Below are 19,882 nucleotides of genomic sequence, written 5' to 3' on the forward strand. Positions count from 1 at the left end.
GGAAGCCAATACTTAAGGCCACCGAGACCAATGCCAAGAATGCCACACATTTCCGTAGGGTTTTGCTGGTTCTCACCACTGCAGTACGGTATAAACAGTACAGCAGGTTAACGCGACACCGACTTGGGAGCTCTGAGGAGAATGGCCACAGCCATCTGTTTTTCACTTGAAAGAAGACACTTTTGATGGTGCACTTGATCTGTTTAATCATCTTAATACTGTTGCTGTTCATCATAGCAGGCGAACATCTGACAAGCATCAATTATTTCATCCAACTAAAATGACTTACTTCAAACAGACACGGAATGTAATTACATTGTCATATTAGCTTCGGGTAGATTAGTCGATCGTGGACTACTCAAACAGTAAATTATATTGTGCACAAACTGCATTTTTAAAAAATCTTTATTTAACTAGGCAAGTCAGTTAAGAACAAATTCTTATTTTCAATGACGGCCTAGGAACAGTGGGTTAACTGCCTGTTCAGAGGCAGAACGACAGATTAGTACCTTGTCAGCTTGCAACCTTCCGGTTACTAGTCCAACGCTCTAACTAGGCTACCCTGCCGCCCCGAATATGGAGTAGGCTATACTCCAAAGTTTACAGGCCTAGTAAAAAAAACTAACAAATGTAAAATCTGAAACATTATTTCACAAAGAGAAGATTCAGGATATATTAACATTGTTTAAACACTTTTCACATACATTTTGACTAAAAACATATAGTAAAGATGTGTGTAAACAGTACATTATGATCAGTGCACAGTAAGTTGTGATCAGTAAATTGGAATGCCACATCAAAAATGAGTTAAAGTGCTGAAAATCTGTTGGGCAAACATTCAGGGGTATGGGCTATAGTTTGTTTAAATCAATGTTTTGGCACGGAGTAGATTAAACATCATCTATCAGAGTGCTTCTTTATCTCTGAGAACAGTGCCCTCTGCTGTTACTGGGGTGGAGTGAGATGATGACTAATTTCTCACTATAATTCACTGCAATGCAGTACACACACCTGCATAATGCTTGCCTCGGCAACAACACAATCCATCTTTTTTGGGAAGATGGGCCAAGATGATTTCACCTTGCCCTAAGATGATGCCAATTATGCAGGCATCGCTAAATCAATTGACAGTCATCCATCACACTAACCTCTGTAAAATGCAACTATTTAAATAGGTTAGAGGGAACTCAATTATCAAAACTCTTGAGGCCCCTCTCTATATTGTGAAATCATTGCAATACAAAAGCACTGAATCTCATACTTTTGACTGGAGTGCTGTAACAATCAGAGTACAGTCACTCCGTGGTTAGTTTATTTTCATGATGGTAGACTCAACTGTGACTTAACCACAGACTGCAAGACTAAAATGCTAATTACTATAGCATGATGAGGAAGAGGCCGTAGAATCTGTCTGTTAAAAACAGCATGATGTTGACAGTTGCCAAGCCTCCATGGTTGGCCCTGTGTCTCCGTCAGCGTTTGGAGGTGAGTGTGAGGGTGGACGAGACACGGAAGATCTGAGGCAGCATGTTGCTCAACTGGTAGAACATCTCCTCAGAGATACTCTGTCAATAAAACACAGACAAAGTAGATATCAATGTTTAATACACATTGGAACGGATGAACATATGGAACGGCCGCTTTCCAAGATAGAGTAGCCTACACAGACTACTAACATGCAAGACATCTATTAGGGGGAAATTCTTAACATTCAAATTCACAACATACATTGTTTTGCTTGTACAACAGTAAGTGTTAACGACCACCTAAGCAGGGACATTTAGCTCAATGTCCCATTTCCCTTGGGACCAGTCAAGATGCTGAAATTATGCGCTCTCTGACAGCTGTCCCTTTAATAGGTAGCATGGCCATCAAATAAGCATTTTAAGTATTACTGTCTCCCTCACAACTCCTCTACTGCTTGTGTATTTAGACCTACGTGTCTGTTTGAGGTGTACAACAAAGCTGTTTTAGAGGTGCTATTTTGATATTTTGAATGGTGTGGGAGCGTAAATCTGGCAGCCGTAAATGCTGTTAGGGGCCTTTGATGCTGGTTTTATCCCGAGACTGTCAACATATAATCATACTATAGGTGACCCTCTCAACAGGGACACAATTTCACCCATGCCTGTAACCAAAGACTTGTATAACTAACCTGTAATAGAGCCATATTAATGAAGGGGGATGCTTTTATTGAGAAATAAGAGTGCTCCAGAATATAATTTCTCAGTGAGATGTAGACGGCCAGTACGTTGCTTTTAAGCTTTACTGAACTATTAACAGAATGCATTTACAAAATAATACATATAGGAGCAGTCAGCATAATATTATTTGACCTAAACAACCTATTATTATTATAATTAATGTCATAACATTTTCATCACACAGTGACACTATAGACTGAGGCCAAGTTACATATGTTTTATGTTGAGCTTCTGGGAATCTTTTTTTGTAATGGTAAATTGAACGTAGGTACACTGTGTACACTCCGAAGTGTATTTGGAGAGTACACAAGACCAGCTGTGCCTTTGTGAGACATACTGTACAGGGGTACTATTGTTGGATGCTGAATGGCTGGGACAAGCAATAGCTCCAACTCCAAAGTGTGTTTAACTTCCTGTTCCGAAAGATACAATCAGAATCTTCTCCTCAAGTACTTGTTTTTGCTTCAAATAGGGTTCATTCTAGGGCTTCACTGAATCACATTTGGCAGGCAACACTTAATCAACCTATAATACTAGTTATATGAGTGGTGTCAAAGACTAATCAGCCCTGAATAGTGAATACTGACAATGCTTTGGTGTTGTTTTCTGAGTCCTTGTCAGAGACATCTAACCTGTCTGGTCGTGTACATTCAACTGTAGTGATACAGTTCTAAACCTAAATAATGTCGCTAAAAATAGATCTTCCGCAATACAATGCATACTACGTGGGAGTCAATTAGGTTCTGACCAGATCAGCAGCAGCCAGCCAGACCTGTTTTCTTACCTGTGGAACTAGAAACTGGACTGTCCGTGAGACCCCTCCATCCCACGATGCCATCTCCATCATGAAACCTGTAGAGGGAAACATCTTAAGTTAGGACTGAGAGGTCTCAGAGGTAACACAAGAGGGGGAAATGACACTGGTACATCCTACTCTCTCACCTTTGACACATTTGAAGACCAGCTCAGCCCGCCTCAGGCACCATGGGATAGTCATCTCCTGCAGGGGAGAGAATAAAAGGAGTCAGTCGGCCACAGGATGGTGGAACATGATGAGCCTTCTATCCTCTGTCATGCCCTCACTCTTCCCTTCTCTTCTGCCTTCCTGACATTGTCAAACAACAGATTTCATAGAGAATAAAAGGAGTCAGTCGGCCACAGGATGGTGGAACATGATGAGCCTTCTATCCTCTGTCATCCCCTCACTCTTCCCTTCTCTTCTGCCTTCCTGACATTGTCAAACAACAGATTTCATAGAGAATAAAAGGAGTCAGTCGGCCACAGGATGGTGGAACATGATGAGCCTTCTATCCTCTGTCATCCCCTCACTCTTCCCTTCTCTTCTGCCTTCCTGACATTGTCAAACAACAGATTTCATAGAGAATAAAAGTAATGTTCCTTGAAAGACATCCGTTGGTGTAGAGCTCATTGCCTTCTATGGCTCCTTTGACCAACTATGCTGGTCATTATGCTACTGTATATAGGCCTGAGTTGGGCAAAAGTACAATCCATCAGTTGGAAAAAGCACTGGAAAAGAAGACTCCAGACAGAAATGCTTTTAAATTATAAAATTACAGATAATTAAGTTTCTTTGGTAAATTCCTGCAGCTTAGGAAGCGAGAACACCACACAGAATACATTTGTGAGCGAGCTCCTGCTTTGACTTGAGAAGACGTTTCATCAGGCATGTTGTGGCATGATAAGGACAGAGCCCTCTGGACTGCAGTGAGGAGGTCTACTCTACATCAGGCAGCAGCTTGTTGAGTAATGGTTGTTTTTCAATTATGGGTGCCTCCATGTGGACTCAGGAGTGCTGCTGTCTAACAATGCTACCGCTGTCCCCCCACCCTGTGTGTACCGTGCGCTGTATACTCAAGAGTTTGAGTAAACACAACAGTTCAAGAGTCTCCACTTTTACCTCCTCCTCTATGCTAAGAGCACTGCTGAGGTTGGGTTGTACTGAATGAACAAGTAGAGAGATGTGGAGGAAGAGGTCATTAAGGGACACAGTATCAAAGGCTTGTGAATGTGCCATGGGACAGGGTAGGAACATGTCAGGATGACACTGGGGATGAGGACAACAGACTGACGAACACACAACTGTTTAACTGAAGGGCAGGAGGGGCATAGCGGCACTCAAAGACAAATCAGTTCCTAAGGCAGGAAATAGGACACATTCATTACTCCTCTTCTCCTTCGTCAGTCCATTTTTCATCCATTTCTCCTTTCTCTACTAATCATCTAACCATGGAATGACGAGTGGTCAGTTCAGTTCACTGGGTTTACTCACAAAACAACTGAATCATACACCATGAAGTTAAATATAAAATTGGGTGATTTAATCATTTCAGGCTACATTGATTTTTTTTTTTTTAGAGCTTGTGATAATTTTTACTGTACAGTCAAAGTTAAGTAAATCAAATATTTTCACACACCCATTTTCTTCTACAAAACATCACCATTGCCAAAACCATGACTGAAAATGATGTTGTATGATGCAAGGAGCCACTTCATAAAATACATTCTTTATTATCACTGGTATTGACAATGAAACACTCCTGGTCTCTGATCCAGTGCATTATATCTCCTGCCGCTGTAGCCTTAAGCAAGGTACTTAACCCCCAACAAGGTAAAATACTGCATTTATAGGTTACTGTATAAAACACATGTGGTCCGTCAACCCTCCATCCAAAGAGCTACTGGGTATGCAGGCTTTTGATACAACCCTGCACAAACACACCAGTCAGCTTATCAAGGTCCTGTTGAGCAGCTGATTTTTCTTTACAATGTGGTGTGTTCATGCAGGCCTGGAGCAAAATCCTGCACACCCAGTAGCTCACCTGGAGGATGGTTGGCCACCCTGCAACATTACAATTACAACCAATGAAAGTGATCAAATGGCTAAGATGGGTAAGGTAGCTAACAAAGACATGTTTATGTAAGGCTAAAATATTCTGTGTTCAGGGGAGATCTTGACAGCATAGGAGTTACTTGTCAATTAGGCTATTATAAGAATATTTTTTTACTTTGTCAGAATTACCTGACCAGTATTGAGTAGAAGGGAATCCTTCCTTTCCAACGGTGTCAGAATTATTTCTCAACAGACAATTTTGAGTGTTTGAGTGACAGTTTTACAGCCGGAGTATGCAGCATTTGCGCACCCGTTATCAGCTACGTGTCGGCCATTGGCGGTTATACTTTGCCGGTGGAAAGTTATTTTAGGACATCGGACAATAACAAAAAGGCTGCTGAATCGAATCCCGAGCTGACGAGGTAACGATCTGTCGTTCTGCCGCTGAGCAAGGCAGTTAACAACTGTTCCCCGGGCGCCGATGATGTGGATGTCAATTAAGGTAGCCCCCCACACCTCTCTGAAGACACATTTCAGTTGAATGCATTCAGTTTTACAACTGATTAGGTATCCCCCTCTCGCTCTCCATTATCTCAAAAACACATCTCGCGACTGCATGATTGAAAGACCGATCATGCCTGTCAAAGCGAGCCTCCAATAATTATACTCCAATGCGCTCTGCAGAGATTGGGAGGACAGTGCGCAACACATCGCAGGAGACTTTGATCAAATTCTGATCAGAGTAGCCTAATTGTTTGATATTTAGATGTTTTTGTCAAGTCAGACAACTTAAACCTATAATCTGCTTGTCCGACAATTTGTTTTACTTGCCCTGGGCAAGCGGAGAAGCATTAATGTCGAGCCCTGAACCAATTACACATACAGCATAGCATATGTATAACTAACTGTCATCTCTCACCTGTAAATAATGTACTGTTGTACATGCATTATGAATCTGACTTCTGGGACCTCGAGGTATATATATTTCCTTCTACTTTTACACATATAACATAGGGCTCTCTCTCACCTCTGACATGTCGTGGACCAGTAGCAGAGGGATGGTGATGTTGGTGACATCATGCGTGCAGCAGACCTTGAGGATGTTGCGCAGGCCCATGATGGCAGGTTCCCGGGCCGTAATGTTACCTGAGCGGACGTTGTCATCCACACACAGGTGGAACACTATGTGGACCTCAGACAGGTTGGAGTGGCGGGAGATGTAGAATTCACCTGGAGAGGATGATAGAAGAAGAAAAAGTTTAGAAATGACTTAGCCTATTTCTAATGAGGTTGGTTTCATTTAGGAGTGAATCCTTTCTTCCACTTAAGCCAAATGTTCACCTAGTCTCCCATTGACATCAATGCACAAAGTTAGGATTTGCCCCTTAAAGACTTAGGCCAAGATAAAACCACATATTCAGTCAACTTTACCTGGTAAGATATTGGAAGAATTCTTTTCCACATTTTGATTCTTATCTTCACAACTACTTCCATTCCTAGGAACATCTGTCAATGGGAAAACAAGAGATGACTTCAGCATTTCCTGTATGGACAACTTGTGCAAAGATAACCTTTGAGGAAATAGATGACAATAGCAACAGAGGTCATAGGTCCATCCGTATAAAGCCTGATAGCTACGAGGAATGTTTCTATACTCAGCTTTCTGATATCTCTCCACTTAAACAACCATTCAATGGGGATTCATTGTAATAAGGATCTTGACTGAGGTTTCCGACAACACACGTTGGCGATGATGTCAAAAAAGTATTGTCCCTTCTGTCCTGACATATTCCCCAACAGGCCACTGACTTTGCCCTTGCTCGAACGTTGAACAAACATTACTTTACTGGGCCAGCAGGATCTTTAACATTGTTCGAACTGTACCTTGTATACAGATAACTGCCAAAATTAAGGAAACACTTGAGTAATTCAAAACACCAAATTATGGAATTTCTTGTGGAAGAAGGGTGTCGCATCCGTCTAATAGAGTTACAGACACTTGTAGATTCTATGTTAAGGCGCATTGAAGCTGTTCTGGTGGCTCAACGCCCTACTACTATTAAGACACGATGTTGGTGTTACCTTTATTTTGGCAGTTACCTGTATTTCATAGTTACATTATCACGGTCTATCCAGTCCTCGTACAGAGAACACTCATCTCAATCATCATGTAATTCAAGTCAGAGTCTGGGGAAGAAATACAAGTGAATTAACGCATCTTTGTTCAGACTTTTTCACTGTGATACCACAAGGCCATATTTGCAAGTTATATAGAGAATGGCTGGAAAATTGGCAGTTTCTCATTGCAGCTATTGGATATACACAGTATAATGATTAAAAAACACTCTCAGAAGTATGATTGACTGTTCACCAGTGGTGGGCTGCTGGTGTGTGTGACTGACTCACCAGGCTGGTCTTTGTGCTTGCTGGTCTCAGACCGGGCATAAAGCATCACTTGCTGGACAACCTCCAGCTGCTCCTCCAGCCGAGGGAAGTGGAAGTCTGTACACTCTTTAGATACTGTGGCAAAGTCTGGGGAAAACAAACACATGATGACGAGGATTCATTACATTGATTCATTATAATCTCACAATGGTTACGGAGGTTTTGGGGTTGGAGAATATTTTTTTTCTGTGACAAAACCTTTATGAGCTATTGTCATGCTAAAATGCTAAATCATGCTAAAACATCTAACTCACTGGTGCAATAAAGCCAAAGAAAAACACCTTCAAATGTGGTCATGGCAATAAGATTATAAATGTGTTTCATCCTCTCACTTAACTAACAGGGTCTAACAGTGCGGTCCCCCTGCTTTATGTTGGCCCCTGACATTTGGCCCTTGACCTCTCACCTCTCTTGATACCACTGTAGGAGTTGACCCTGTTGTCCACCAGCAATACCAGGCCACACAGGGACGAGGAGTAGAGCGACAGAGCAGTCTGCAGCCGCCTCAGCTTGGTCCCTCTGCTGCCATGGCGACGGTGCTTACAGAAGTCCAGTATGTCCGCCCGCACCAGTCGCAGGTTGTGCATTGTCTTCAGCTGTGCACCTGGACAACACCACAGCAACAACACCGTCAAAATACATACGGAAACAAACACAAAAATATATAATGTACAGGATGTCTTTACATTTTACGATGTCAGGAAGTTCAGTGTAAATTAATTTGCTGTCATCAAGGTTTATTTTTATCATGGGCATGTTGGACCAGGCAGCAGTGTTTCCATGGGGACACAGACAGTATAGTACCTAAGTGGATGGTGAAGCTCTCCTCCAGCTGTCGCTGCTCCTCATACAGCCTAGCCCCAGGCTCAGACTCCTCTGTCAGCTGGCTCGGCTGCACCTTGATCTCCTCACTGACAAAAACAACATCTCACTGTAAAGGATACGGTTCACAAGATGCCCTGTCCCGGATCTGTTTGTGCTGTCTTGCCCACGCCAATGAGCATAGAAGTTTGCAAGACAGCACAAACAGATCTGGAACCAGACTGGAAGATGAACGGACACAAACCAACCCCAGATGAATTATATTGGGACTGACAAACTACACTGTACATAAAAAATAATTAAGACATATATAGCAAAAGAAAAAACATTTATTTGAGCTCGGATGCCATTTCAATGCCTCTTGAAAGTGCTGCTGTGTGCAAATTTCATTCAACTGTGTCTGCAGGCTTTCTTTCCCATTTAAGCACATGACTCGTCTATTCATTATCTGATTTAACTAATTTTGCTTCACTGTAAGAAGGTGAAGATTAGTGAGATTTCAAGGAACATCCCCCTAGAAAACAATTGAGTACATTTCTGCACACATGCATTCAAAAGCTTGCGCACACACACACACACACACACACACACACACACTTACTTACTTGATAGTGCTGTTATTGGGGTTCTGCATGTCCTGGTGCAGTTTGATCACCCACTCCTGATACTCCTGCTTCTGAATATGAGTCACCTGTTTCAGTTCATTGGCCCACTTGTTCTCCAGCACCTGACCAGACAGAAGAATCACCAATCGTACATCTCTATGACTGTGTATCTTTGTACATATAAAGCATTACAATGATTGTAGCTTAAATGGCCAACCAGATTTGCTCTGTGTTTTACCTGCTGGGCATCGAAGTGTTGAGATGCAACTGCATTTACATCCTGGTCAGTCATGGTCTTTCCCAGTTCTTGCATGACTTTGTCCATCTCTGTTGCCTGCCTGGGAGTTGAAAAAGGAACAATGCAAAACACTTTAGGCATTTGTTATATGACACTAACTTCAATTACGATGATTTAATTGGCTACTTTGCACTTGAGGACTCATCTCTATGGTCATACCAACCTCTCTTGTAACTTCTTCAGCTCCATGTCTCTCTCACTGATGAGCTCTGAGACACTGACAAAGTAGTTGTGTTCCAGGTTGAGCAGAGTGTCAGAGGCCGGGGAATGGATGAGCTCGTGGTAAACATCTGCAAAGTCCTCATCCCAGCTGGGCTCCTCAGGACGAGCATGTTCCAGTGTAGTCTAAAGAGTAACAAGCAAAAGAGAATAATGGCATTGGTGTGGGAGTAACCTTCTGAGAGCGAAGGAAAATCACAGGAAGACATTGTTCAGTAGATCACAGGACATTGTAGGAAGTGCAGAAGCGAGTGACACAGCACAGTATGAAAGACCCAGGCAACTATTTTGACTGAAAAGCATTATATGGTTTTTCTAAAAAAAAACAAGAGGCAAAGCTAAGAGAGCGACCTCATACTTATGTCATATTTAGAATGTATAGAATAGTATTTAGAGTGTGAACTTCTGGGAATCTTTATGCAACAAGCATCCAAATGCTCTCTAGCAAACTTCAGACGGGCCTGGACATGTACTGGCTTAAGCAGGGGGACACGTCTGGCACTGCAGGATTTGAGTCCCTGGCGGCGTAGTGTGTTACTGATGGTAGGCTTTGTTACTTTGGTCCCAGGTCTCTGCAGGTCATTCACTAGGTCCCCCCGTGTGGTTCTGGGATTTTTGCTCACCGTTATTGTGATCATTTTGACCCCACGGGGTGAGATCTTGCATAGAGCCCCAGATCGAGGGATATTATCAGTGGTCTTGTATGTCTTCCATTTCCTAATAATTGCTCCCACAGGTGATTTCTTCAAACCAAGCTGCTTACCTATTGCAGATTCAGTCTTCCCAGCCTGGTGCAGGTCTACAATTTTGTTTCTGGTGTCCTTTGACAGCTCTTTGGTCTTGGCCATAGTGGAGTTTGGAGTGTGACTGTTTGAGGTTGTGGACAGGTGTCTTTTATACTGATAACAAGTTCAAACAGGTTCCATTAACAGGTAACGAGTGGAGGACAGAGGAGCCTCTTAAAGAAGAAGTTACAGGTCTGTGAGAGCCAGAAATCTTGCTTGTATGTAGGTGACCAAATACTTATTTTCCACCATAATTTGCAAATAAATTCATTAAAAATCCTACAATGTGATTTTCTGGATTTTTGTCCCTAATTTTGTCTGTCATAGTTGAAGTGTACCTATGATGAAAATTACAGGGCTCTCATCTTTTTAAGTGGGAGAACTTGCACAATTGGTGGCTGACTAAATACTTTTTGCCCCACTGTATGCATATACTGTACTCTATACCATCCACAGCATCTTGCCATCTTGATGTAATACATGTATCACTAGCCACTTTAAACAATGCTACTTTTATATGTTTACATACCCTACATTACTCATATGTATATACTGTACTCGATACCATCTACTTCATCTTGCCAATGCCGTTCTGTACCATCACTCATTCATATATTTTTATGTATATACTATTCATTCCTTTAAATCAAATCAAATTTTTAAAAAACGTGTGTATAAGGTAGTTGTGAAATTGTTAGGTTAGATTACTTGTTCGTTTTACTGTATTGTCGGAACAAGAAGCACAAGCATTTCGCTACACTCACATTAACATCTGCTAACCATATGTATGTGACAAATAAAATTTGATTTGACCGTTTATTAGGTACAACATCCCATTCACGAAAATGGATCGCTCCTACAGACAGGGAGTCACGTGGCCGTGGCTTACTATATAAAAACAGGCAGACAGGCATTGAGACATTCAGTTACTGTTCGATTGAACGTTAGAATGGGCAAAACAACTGACTTAAGCAACTTTGAACATGGTATGATTGTCTGTGCCAGGCGCGCCAGATCCAGTATCTCAGAAACAGGGCTTTTCACACACGACATTGTCTAGGGTTTACCGAGAATGGTGCAACAAATAAAAAACATCCAGTCAGTGGCAGTCCTGTGGGCAAAAAGTCTCGTTGATGAGAGAGGTCAAAGGAGAATGACAAGAAATCGGGCAAATAAAATCACCCACGGGCCATATTCTGCTTTAGGGTGAAGGTTTATACGAAAAAATGCTTGGAACATGGTCTTTGGTTTTGAGTAATGATTTTACCTCTGAGTAGGTCTTGGCCCATGTGTTTGTAAGCTGGTTGATGTCCACCTCTCCTGTTGTCAGTCTCTGTAGGGCCAACTCTGCTTCTCTGTCATAGTCCTGGATGGTTTCGCTCTCAATAAACATGGACAGTGTGCTCCTCAGTTCTAAACCAAGATACATCAAAGTATTAGTACCAAAAGGTATGTGTGGATGAATAAAAGAGACTAAGTTGTTGAATATATCAATGTGCTTGGTTTTGAATTTAATTACATTTAGTTTATTGGAAATCTCATTACCATTCTCAACAAAGCAAGGTATTTTGTGCAGCAGCATAAGTCGTCCATGAAGGTCACTGACATTTTCTTGGACAGGGAATTGCAGAGGTACTTTGAGGACACAGTCATTCCTCTCTGCCCTGAACCCAAACACAAACTCCTTCTCAGTGGTGTTCACCTTTCCCTTGTTTTTCTTCATTTTCTCAGCTGAAAGCAGATAGAATACTGACTACTTGTACAGTAATGATAATGCAATTGAATCGTTCCATGTCATTTCAGCAAGCCACGACACCAACCATCTCAGATTGTTCTGTAGTTTAATTTAATCTCTGACAAATTAAGCTAATTGATTGCACCCAAATTGGCCATTTAAATTGAGGGTATTTAGATCATATTCAATAAATATAGTACCCAACATCTGATTTGGACCAACCTTTTTCCTACCAATGAGTAAGACACAAGGAATAAAAATAACATGTCAAAAGCCACCCACGGAGACCCCACACCCCATGCCAATCCTTCCCCAAACCAGTATGCAGTAGTTCTCTGTTTGACAAGTAGTATGAAGTTGCGGCTTGAAGTATTTCTTCTCCATACCATGTCATGTATTCCCTCAGAATCTGGTAATGTTTTTTTCCCCTGTTCAGAGAAATGTAATTAAATGTAATTTAAGTTGCTTGCATTATATACCATAAAGTAGTGTGAGTACTGGGTTTTGACCACTAGATGTCACTGTTGCTGCTATACGGACACATCTATTTTGCTGGTCTCGTGGTTATTAAATCAAATCAAAGTTTGTCACGTGCGCCGAATACAACAGGTGTAGACCTTACAGTGAAATGCTTACTTACAGGCTCTAACAAATAGTGGAAAAAAGGTATTAGGTGAACAATAGAGAAGGAAAGGAATAAAAACAACAGTAAAAAGACAGTGAAAAACAGTAGAAAGGCTATATACAGACACCGGTTAGTCAGGCAGATTGAGGTAGTATGTACATGTATATATGGTTAAAGTGACTATGCATTCATGATGAACAGAGAGTAGCAGTAGCGTAAAGAGGGGGTGGTGGGTGGCGGGACACAATGCAGATAGCCTGGTTAGCCAATGTGCAGGAGCACTGGTTGGTCAGGCCAGTTTTTTTTCTTCACCTTTTATTTAACCAGGTAGGCAAGTTGAGAACAAGTTCTCATTTACAATTGCAACCTGGCCAAGATAAAGCAAAGCAGTTTGACACATACAACAACACAGAGTAAAACAAACATACAGTCAATAATACAGTAGAAAAATAAGTCTATATACACAATGTGAGCAAATGAGGTGAGATAAAGGAGGGAAAGGCAGAAAAAGCCATGGTGGCGAAGTAAATCCAATATAGCAAGTAAAACACTGGAATGGTAGATTTGCAGTGGAAGAATGTGCAAATTAGAGAGAAATAATGGGGTGCAACGGGTCAAAATAAATAAATAAATACAGTAGGGGAAGAGGTAGTTGTTTGGGCTAAATTATAGATGGGCTATGTACAGGTGCAGTAATCTGTGAGCTGCTCTGACAGCGGGTGCTTAAAGCTAGTTAGGGAGATAAGCGTTTCCAGTGTCAGAGATTTTTGTAGTTCGTTCCAGTCATTGGCAGCAGAGAACTGGAAGGAGAGGCGGCCAAAGGAAGAATTGGTTTTGGGGGTGACCAGAGATATACCTGCTGGAGCGTGTGCTACAGGTGGATGATGCTATGGTGACCAGCGAGCTGAGATAAGGGGGGACTTTACCTAGCAGGGTCTTGTAGATGACATGGAGCCAGTGGGTTTGGCGACTATGAAGTGTACAGAGTACACGTCGCAGTGGTGGGGAGTATATGGGGCTTTGGTGACAAAACGTATGGCACTGTGATAGACTGCATCCAATTTATTGAGTAGGGTATTGGAGTCTATTTTGTAAATGACATCACCAAAGTCGAGGATCGGTAGGATGGTCAGTTTTACGAGGGTATGTTTGGCAGCATGAGTGAAGGATGCTTTGTTGCGAAATAGGAAGCCAATTCTAGATTTAACTTTGGATTGAAGATGTTCTGGAAGGAGAGTTTACAGTCTAACCAGACACCTAGGCATTTGTAGTTGTCCACATATTCTAAGTCAGAACCGTCCAGAGTAGTCATGCTGGACGGGCGGGCAGGTGCAGGCAGCGATCGGTTGAAGAGCATGCATTTAGTATTACTTGTATTTAAGAGCAGTTGGAGGCCATGGAAGGAGAGTTGTAAGGAATTGAAGCTCGTCTGGAGGGTTGTTAACTTCTCCAGGGGAGGGGGCAGCATTTGGAATTTTGGATGAAAAGCATGCCCAAATTAAACTGCCTTCTACTCAGGCCCAGAAGATGGGATATGCATATAATTAGTAGATTTTATAGAAAACACTCAAGTTTCCAAAACTGTTAAAATAGTATAACAGAACTGCAAACCTGAGAAATCCCTTCAGGAAGTAGGATCTTTTATTTTTTTTCTATTCAATGCCATTACAGTATCCATTGACTTAGGACTCAAATTGCAGTTCCTATGCCTTCCACTAGATGTCAGTCTTTAGAAATTGTGAAAAATTAGGGAGTAAGATCAGTCGGAATGTGTGGACCCTGCCGTGTCAGAGGACTTTTTCATGCGCACGACTGAGAGAGTGCCTTTCTTGTTTACCTTTTATATTGACGACGTTATTGTCCGGTTGAAATATTATCGAATATTTAGGCTAAAAACAACCTGATGATTGAATATAAACATCGTTTGACATGTTTCTATGAACTTTACGGATACAATTTAGATTTTTTTGTCTGCCTGTTGTGACTGCGTTTGAGCCTGTGGATTACTGAAGAAAACGCGAACAAAACTGAGATTTTCAGATAAAGAGAGACTATCGAACAAAAGGAACATTTATTGAATAAATGAATGTCTTCTGAGTGCAAACATATGAAGATCATCAAAGGTAAGTGATTAATTTTATCTGTATTTCTCACTTGTGTAACTCTTCTACTTGTCTGGTTACTGTTTGTAATGATTTGTCTGCTGGGCTATGTTCTCAAATTATTGTAAGGTATGCTTTCACCATAAAGCATTTTTAAAATCTGACAGTGGTTGGATTCACAAGAAGTTCATCTTTAAACCTATGTAAAATAGTTGTATCTTTTCTGAATTTTTATAATGAGTATTTCTGTATTTGAATTTGGCGCTCTGAAATCTCACTGGATGTTGGCCAGGTGGGACGCTAGCGTCCTACATACCCTAGAGAGGTTAACACAGTGTCCAAAGAAGGGCCAGAAGTATACAGAATGGTGTTGAGGAAGTATGTACATGAATGTATAGTTAAAGTGACTGCATATGATAAACAGAGAGCAGAAACAGCATAAAAGAGGGGCTGGGGGGGGGGGGGGGTGGCACACAATGCAAATAGTCCAGGTACCCATTTGATTACCTGTTCAGGAGTCTTATGGCTTGGGGGTAAAAACCGTTGAGAATACTTTTTGTCCTAGACTTGGCACTCCGGTACCGCTTGCCATGCGGTAGTAGACTATGGTGGTCTGCTTGATACATGTTGGTATACAGACTTAATCAGGGACATGTTGACAATGGCAGTGAAGACACCAAATAGATCACAACATTTTCTATGCAACTTTGGGTAGAAAAATCAATAGATTTGGTTTCATGATGAAAATAAAGTGAGTGGTTATCCTCACAATTCAAGTCAGTCCTCCATGAAAGCAAATCAGGTTTGTCCTTTTACGCTTAATCTGTGTCCATGTAACATACCCTTTGTGTGTGGTTCATTCCCTTCAAAAAAAGGTCTGGATTAGCTACTGTTTGACCATTCCTGGTGAACAAGCAAACCATTAGGCTACAGTAGTTCTAATGGTTTCAATGTTATGGTCTCAAATGGTCTTCAATAGTAAAAGTCCCAACCACACACTGTAAAGTGTTTTGCAATTGTAATGGTTTTGGTTTGGTTTTAATAGTAAATGTCACTAATCACATTACATATAGAGCTGTTTCCTGATAATTGTATTGAAAAACACAAGACTCCCATGCAATTCATTATATTATTAGGGTTGTCACAACATTTTAGTTCCTTGCCCATTTCTCCATCAAATTTTGTAGGAAAAGTCTTGCATTGAAATATCTCTCCCAGAGAGTAGCCACTTGTTGGACTATTCAAGCAGAGTTGGGTTGAAGCATTAGGTTGCTATTATGACAAACGCAATTGCTTTCATGGAGGACTGGCTTGAATTGTTAGGATGACCACACAATTTATTTTCATAATGAGACAAATCTATTGGGTAGAAAACCAAAGTTGCAAAAGAAATGTTGTGATATACAGTACCAGTCAATAGTTTGGACACACCTACACATTCCTGAGTTTTTCTTCATTGTAGAATAATAGTTAAGACATCAAAACTATGAAATAACATATATGCAATAATGTAGTAACCTAGTGTTAAACAAATCAAAATATATTTTCTATTTGAGATTCTTCAAAGTAGCCACCCTTTGCCTTGATGACAGCTTTGCACACTCTTGGCATTCTCTCAACCAGCTTCATGAGGAATGACTTTCCAACAGTCTTGAAAGAGTTCCCACATATGCTGAGCACTTGTTGGCTCCTTTTCCTTCACTCTGCGGTCCAACTCATCCCAAACCATCTCAATTGGGTTGAGGCTGGCGATTGTGGAGGCCAGGTCATCTGATGCAGCACTCCATCACTCTCCTTCTTGGTCAAACAGCCCTTACACAGCCTGGAGGTGTGTTGGGTCATTGTCCTGTTGAAAAACAAATGATAGTCCCTCTAAGCCCAAACCAGATGGGATGGCGTATCGCTGCAGAATGCTGTGGTAGCCATGGTGGTTAAGCGTGCCTTGAATTCTAAATAAATCAAACAGTGTCACCAGCAATGCCCCCCCCCATACACCACCTCCTCCGTGCTTCATGGTGGGAACCACACATGCGGAGGTCGGTTTTGTTTACCACTTTCTTGGTGACTACATGATTCCACATGTGTTATTTCATAGTTTTGATGTCTTCACTATTATTCTACAATGTAGAAAATTGTCAAAATAAACAAACCATTGAATGAGTAGGTGTGTACAAACTTTTGACTGGTACTGTATTAAATAAACACAAGAGACTGGACAAACAAATGTGGCGGTATAGCATAAACAGCGGCATCTAATGGTCAAAACCTGGTATTTTCACACTACTTCATGGTAAATACTGGAAGCAACTTCAATTATAAATGGATCTGAACAGGAGGAAAAAAACCACCAGATTCACAGGGAATATGTTACATGGTATGGAGAAGCAATACACCAAGCCACAGCTTCATAATACTTGTCAAACAGAGAACTGATACTGTATACTGGTTGTTGGGGTGGGATTGCCATGGGGTGCGGGGGGTCCGTGGGTGACATTCAACATATTTTGGGGGATTTCTCATGTTACTCATTAGTAGGAAGAACCTTTGGCCCAAATCAGATGTTGGGTACTACATTTATTGAATACAATCTGAATCCTATACATTAAAATTGCCAATTTCAGTGCAATGATTTAGCTTAATTTCTCAGAGATCAAATTATATTTCAACAAAATAATGTTTCAGGAATGCTAATTGTATTGGTTACTAAGTACAGAAATGATTTCAGAACAATCAGATGGTGGGTGTAAGGACCGACACTGGAGTCGAGAAGCAGGTACGGGGAGTCAAACATTTAATAAGGAACAAGACAGGAACAGCGTCAGCACACAGGGAACAAAACAACATACGAACGTTAATGTGGAAGCAGGGAACAGAACTGGAGGACAGACAGATAAAGGGAAGGAAAGAACAGGTGATTGAGTCCAGGTGAGTCCAAATGATTGGGAAGGGGGGAAGAGCAGGGAGCGGGAGCAGGGGGGGGGAAAGGAAGAGCGGGAGCAGAGGGGGAAAGAGCGGGAGCAGGGGGGAAAAGAGCGGGAGCAGGGGAGGGGGGAAAGAGCGGGAGCAGGGGGGAAAGAGCGGGAGCAGGGGGGGGGGAAAGAGCGGGAGCAGGGGGGAAAAGAGCGGGGGGGAGCAGGGGGGGGAAAAGAGCGGGAGAAGGGGGGAAAAGAGCGGGAGCAGGGGGAAAAGAGCGGGAGCAGCGGGGGGAAAGAAAAGAGCGGGAGCAGGGGGAAAAGAGCGGGACCAGGGGGGAAAAGAGCGGGAGCAGGGGGGAAAAGAGCGGGAGCAGGGGGGAAATGAGCGGGAGCAGGGGGGGAAATGAGCGGGAGCAGGGGGGAGCGGGGGGGGAGCGGGAGCAGGGGGGAAAGCGGGAGCAGGGGGGAAGCGGGAGCAGGGGGCAGGAGAGCGGGAGCAGGGGGGAGAGCGGGAGCAGGGGGGGGGAGCGGGAGCAGGGAGGGGGGAAAGAGCGTGAGCCCCCCCTGACATTCTGAGCTTCTACAGAAATTATAGTCATAGTTTGCCTTTAAATGGGAAACAGACTACTTTAGCGAGCTTCCAGGCTTGTGAAGTTCAGATTATTGCTGACAGATAGATGAATAGATAGTAAAAACAAGGCATCACTAGTTAACACAGCCAGAAAGTAATAAATGTGCCTATTTCTACAATTTCTCTTCCAAAAATCTGGTTTTATACCTAATGCAAACCTTAACCACACTGCTAAACGAATGCCTGGTCCTAACCTTAAATTAAGACCAAAAAGCACATATTTGTTTTCATACAGTTTTACAATATAGACAATTTGACTTTGTGGCTGTGTTGTCCAATGGAAATAATTGGTCCCTTCAATGAGGGCTGGGATGCGTCAGTTTTATTGAACGTTTGCTACATTGCACAACGGTTTCTACTGAACAACACGTTTCCAACAAAATTTTCAACGTTTTTGCACAGACTGAGGTACGTTTGCGCCATAGGAGGCTGGCTCATAATAATGTCTGGAAGGAGCGAATGGCATGGAACACATGGAAACCATGTCAAATCAAATATCTGTCACATGCGCCAAATACAACAGGTGTAGGTAGACCTTACAGTGAAACGCTTACTCACAAGCTCTTAACCAACGATGCAGTAAAGAAAAATACCCCACCCCCCAAAAAAAAATAAAGTAACGAATAATTAGAGCAGCAGTAAAATAACAATTGCGAGGCTATATACAGGGGATAGAGGACCAGTCATGTTTGATGTAGTTGATACCATTCCACTATCCACTCCAGCCATTACCACGAGCCAATCCAACCCAACCCATATAAGGTGCCACCAACCTCATTGTTTGCTCTATTTGGTAGGTGTGGCTTTAAGCAATGGGTGGCATGTTTAAATGGAAGTCGCTGTGTTGACAGCCTTCTGCAACCGGCGTGTGTTCAATTAGTCGGATTCCGTGGCAAAACGTTTCGCAACGGAAACCTTTCACAGTTTAATATATGAACCAAATGGAAGCAAACGGAACGGAGAGGGACCCACCAACATGTCCAATATAGACTATAGTTTTCGTTGCAAAACGTTCTGTTTGGAGTAAACAATTTGTTGCCAAACGTTTGGCAATAGACCAAACGTTTTCCAATGGAATCAGACTAATGAATACATCCCTGGTCGTTCAGAACAGCACCGTTTCGGTTTAATTGAACGTTCCACTAACTTACGGTTTTTCGATGAAGGCAACCATACTAGCTAAATCGCTAGTTATTTAGCAATGGTAGCTAACATTGCAGTGGTCGCTGCCAAGCTTACTTAGTGCAACCAATAACAACAATATTGACACTAGTCATACTGCAATCGTGATACATTTGCTTCAGAATAATAAAGATTATCGTAGAAGTCTAGTTTTACCTGTACATTCGTATTTTGTGGATGTAAAAGGACGAACGTGTTCATTCCCTTGTTTGGACAACCAGCTGACGGACACAGCTGAGCTAGCTGTGTTTTTTAAATACAACTTTCGTCAGATTTTATTTTCAAAACAGTAATACATCAAATCAATCTACACGTAGGACAGAAAAGTGGAAGCATGTGTATTTGTACATTTTTATTCGTAGAATAATGGTATTGAGTAATTAATAATACATATTTTAACATTATGCCAACGTAAAGTTACACAAAGAACGAATCCCCTAAATAGAAACCCAAGATATACATG

At 41.9% G+C, this 19,882-nt stretch overlaps 1 protein-coding gene across 4 annotated transcripts; it reads right to left on the reverse strand.

The window, feature by feature from the left end:
- Window positions 1-389: 389 nt before the first annotated feature.
- On the reverse strand, window positions 390-19,652 carry LOC135509138 (protein C12orf4 homolog). Of its 4 annotated transcripts, none has more exons than XM_064929537.1 (15): window positions 19,576-19,645; window positions 15,199-15,304; window positions 11,775-11,960; window positions 11,497-11,642; window positions 9,389-9,570; window positions 9,166-9,265; window positions 8,928-9,049; window positions 8,305-8,411; window positions 7,907-8,104; window positions 7,462-7,587; window positions 6,487-6,561; window positions 6,083-6,285; window positions 3,147-3,204; window positions 2,989-3,056; window positions 390-1,565 (listed from the first exon to the last, which is right to left on the reverse strand). In XM_064929537.1, exons 3-15 carry the CDS (start codon window positions 11,950-11,952, stop codon window positions 1,473-1,475), a joined length of 1,656 nt encoding a protein of 551 aa, XP_064785609.1. In that variant the 5' UTR covers window positions 11,953-11,960; window positions 15,199-15,304; window positions 19,576-19,645; the 3' UTR covers window positions 390-1,472. The 4 variants fall into 4 exon arrangements, with proteins under 4 accessions (XP_064785609.1, XP_064785610.1, XP_064785608.1 ...); XM_064929538.1 differs by having other exon boundaries at window positions 15,199-15,307; window positions 19,576-19,620; XM_064929536.1 differs by lacking the exon at window positions 15,199-15,304 and having other exon boundaries at window positions 19,576-19,652.
- Between the last annotated feature and the right edge of the window lie 230 nt (window positions 19,653-19,882).

This window comes from Oncorhynchus masou, chromosome 22 (assembly GCF_036934945.1).
Source record: "Oncorhynchus masou masou isolate Uvic2021 chromosome 22, UVic_Omas_1.1, whole genome shotgun sequence".
NCBI classification, from domain to species: Eukaryota; Metazoa; Chordata; class Actinopteri; order Salmoniformes; family Salmonidae; genus Oncorhynchus; species Oncorhynchus masou.

Coding starts and splice junctions, on each gene's coding strand:
- LOC135509138 (XM_064929536.1), bottom strand. CDS start 11,952: ATGAAGAAAAACAAGGGAAAGGTGAACACCACTGAGAAGGAGTTTGTG. Junction 11,643..11,774: donor ACCTTGCTTTGTTGAGAATG/GTAATGAGATTT, acceptor ATCTTGGTTTAG/AACTGAGGAGCACACTGTCC. Junction 6,562..7,461: donor CAAGCACAAAGACCAGCCTG/GTGAGTCAGTCA, acceptor TCCCATTGACAG/ATGTTCCTAGGAATGGAAGT.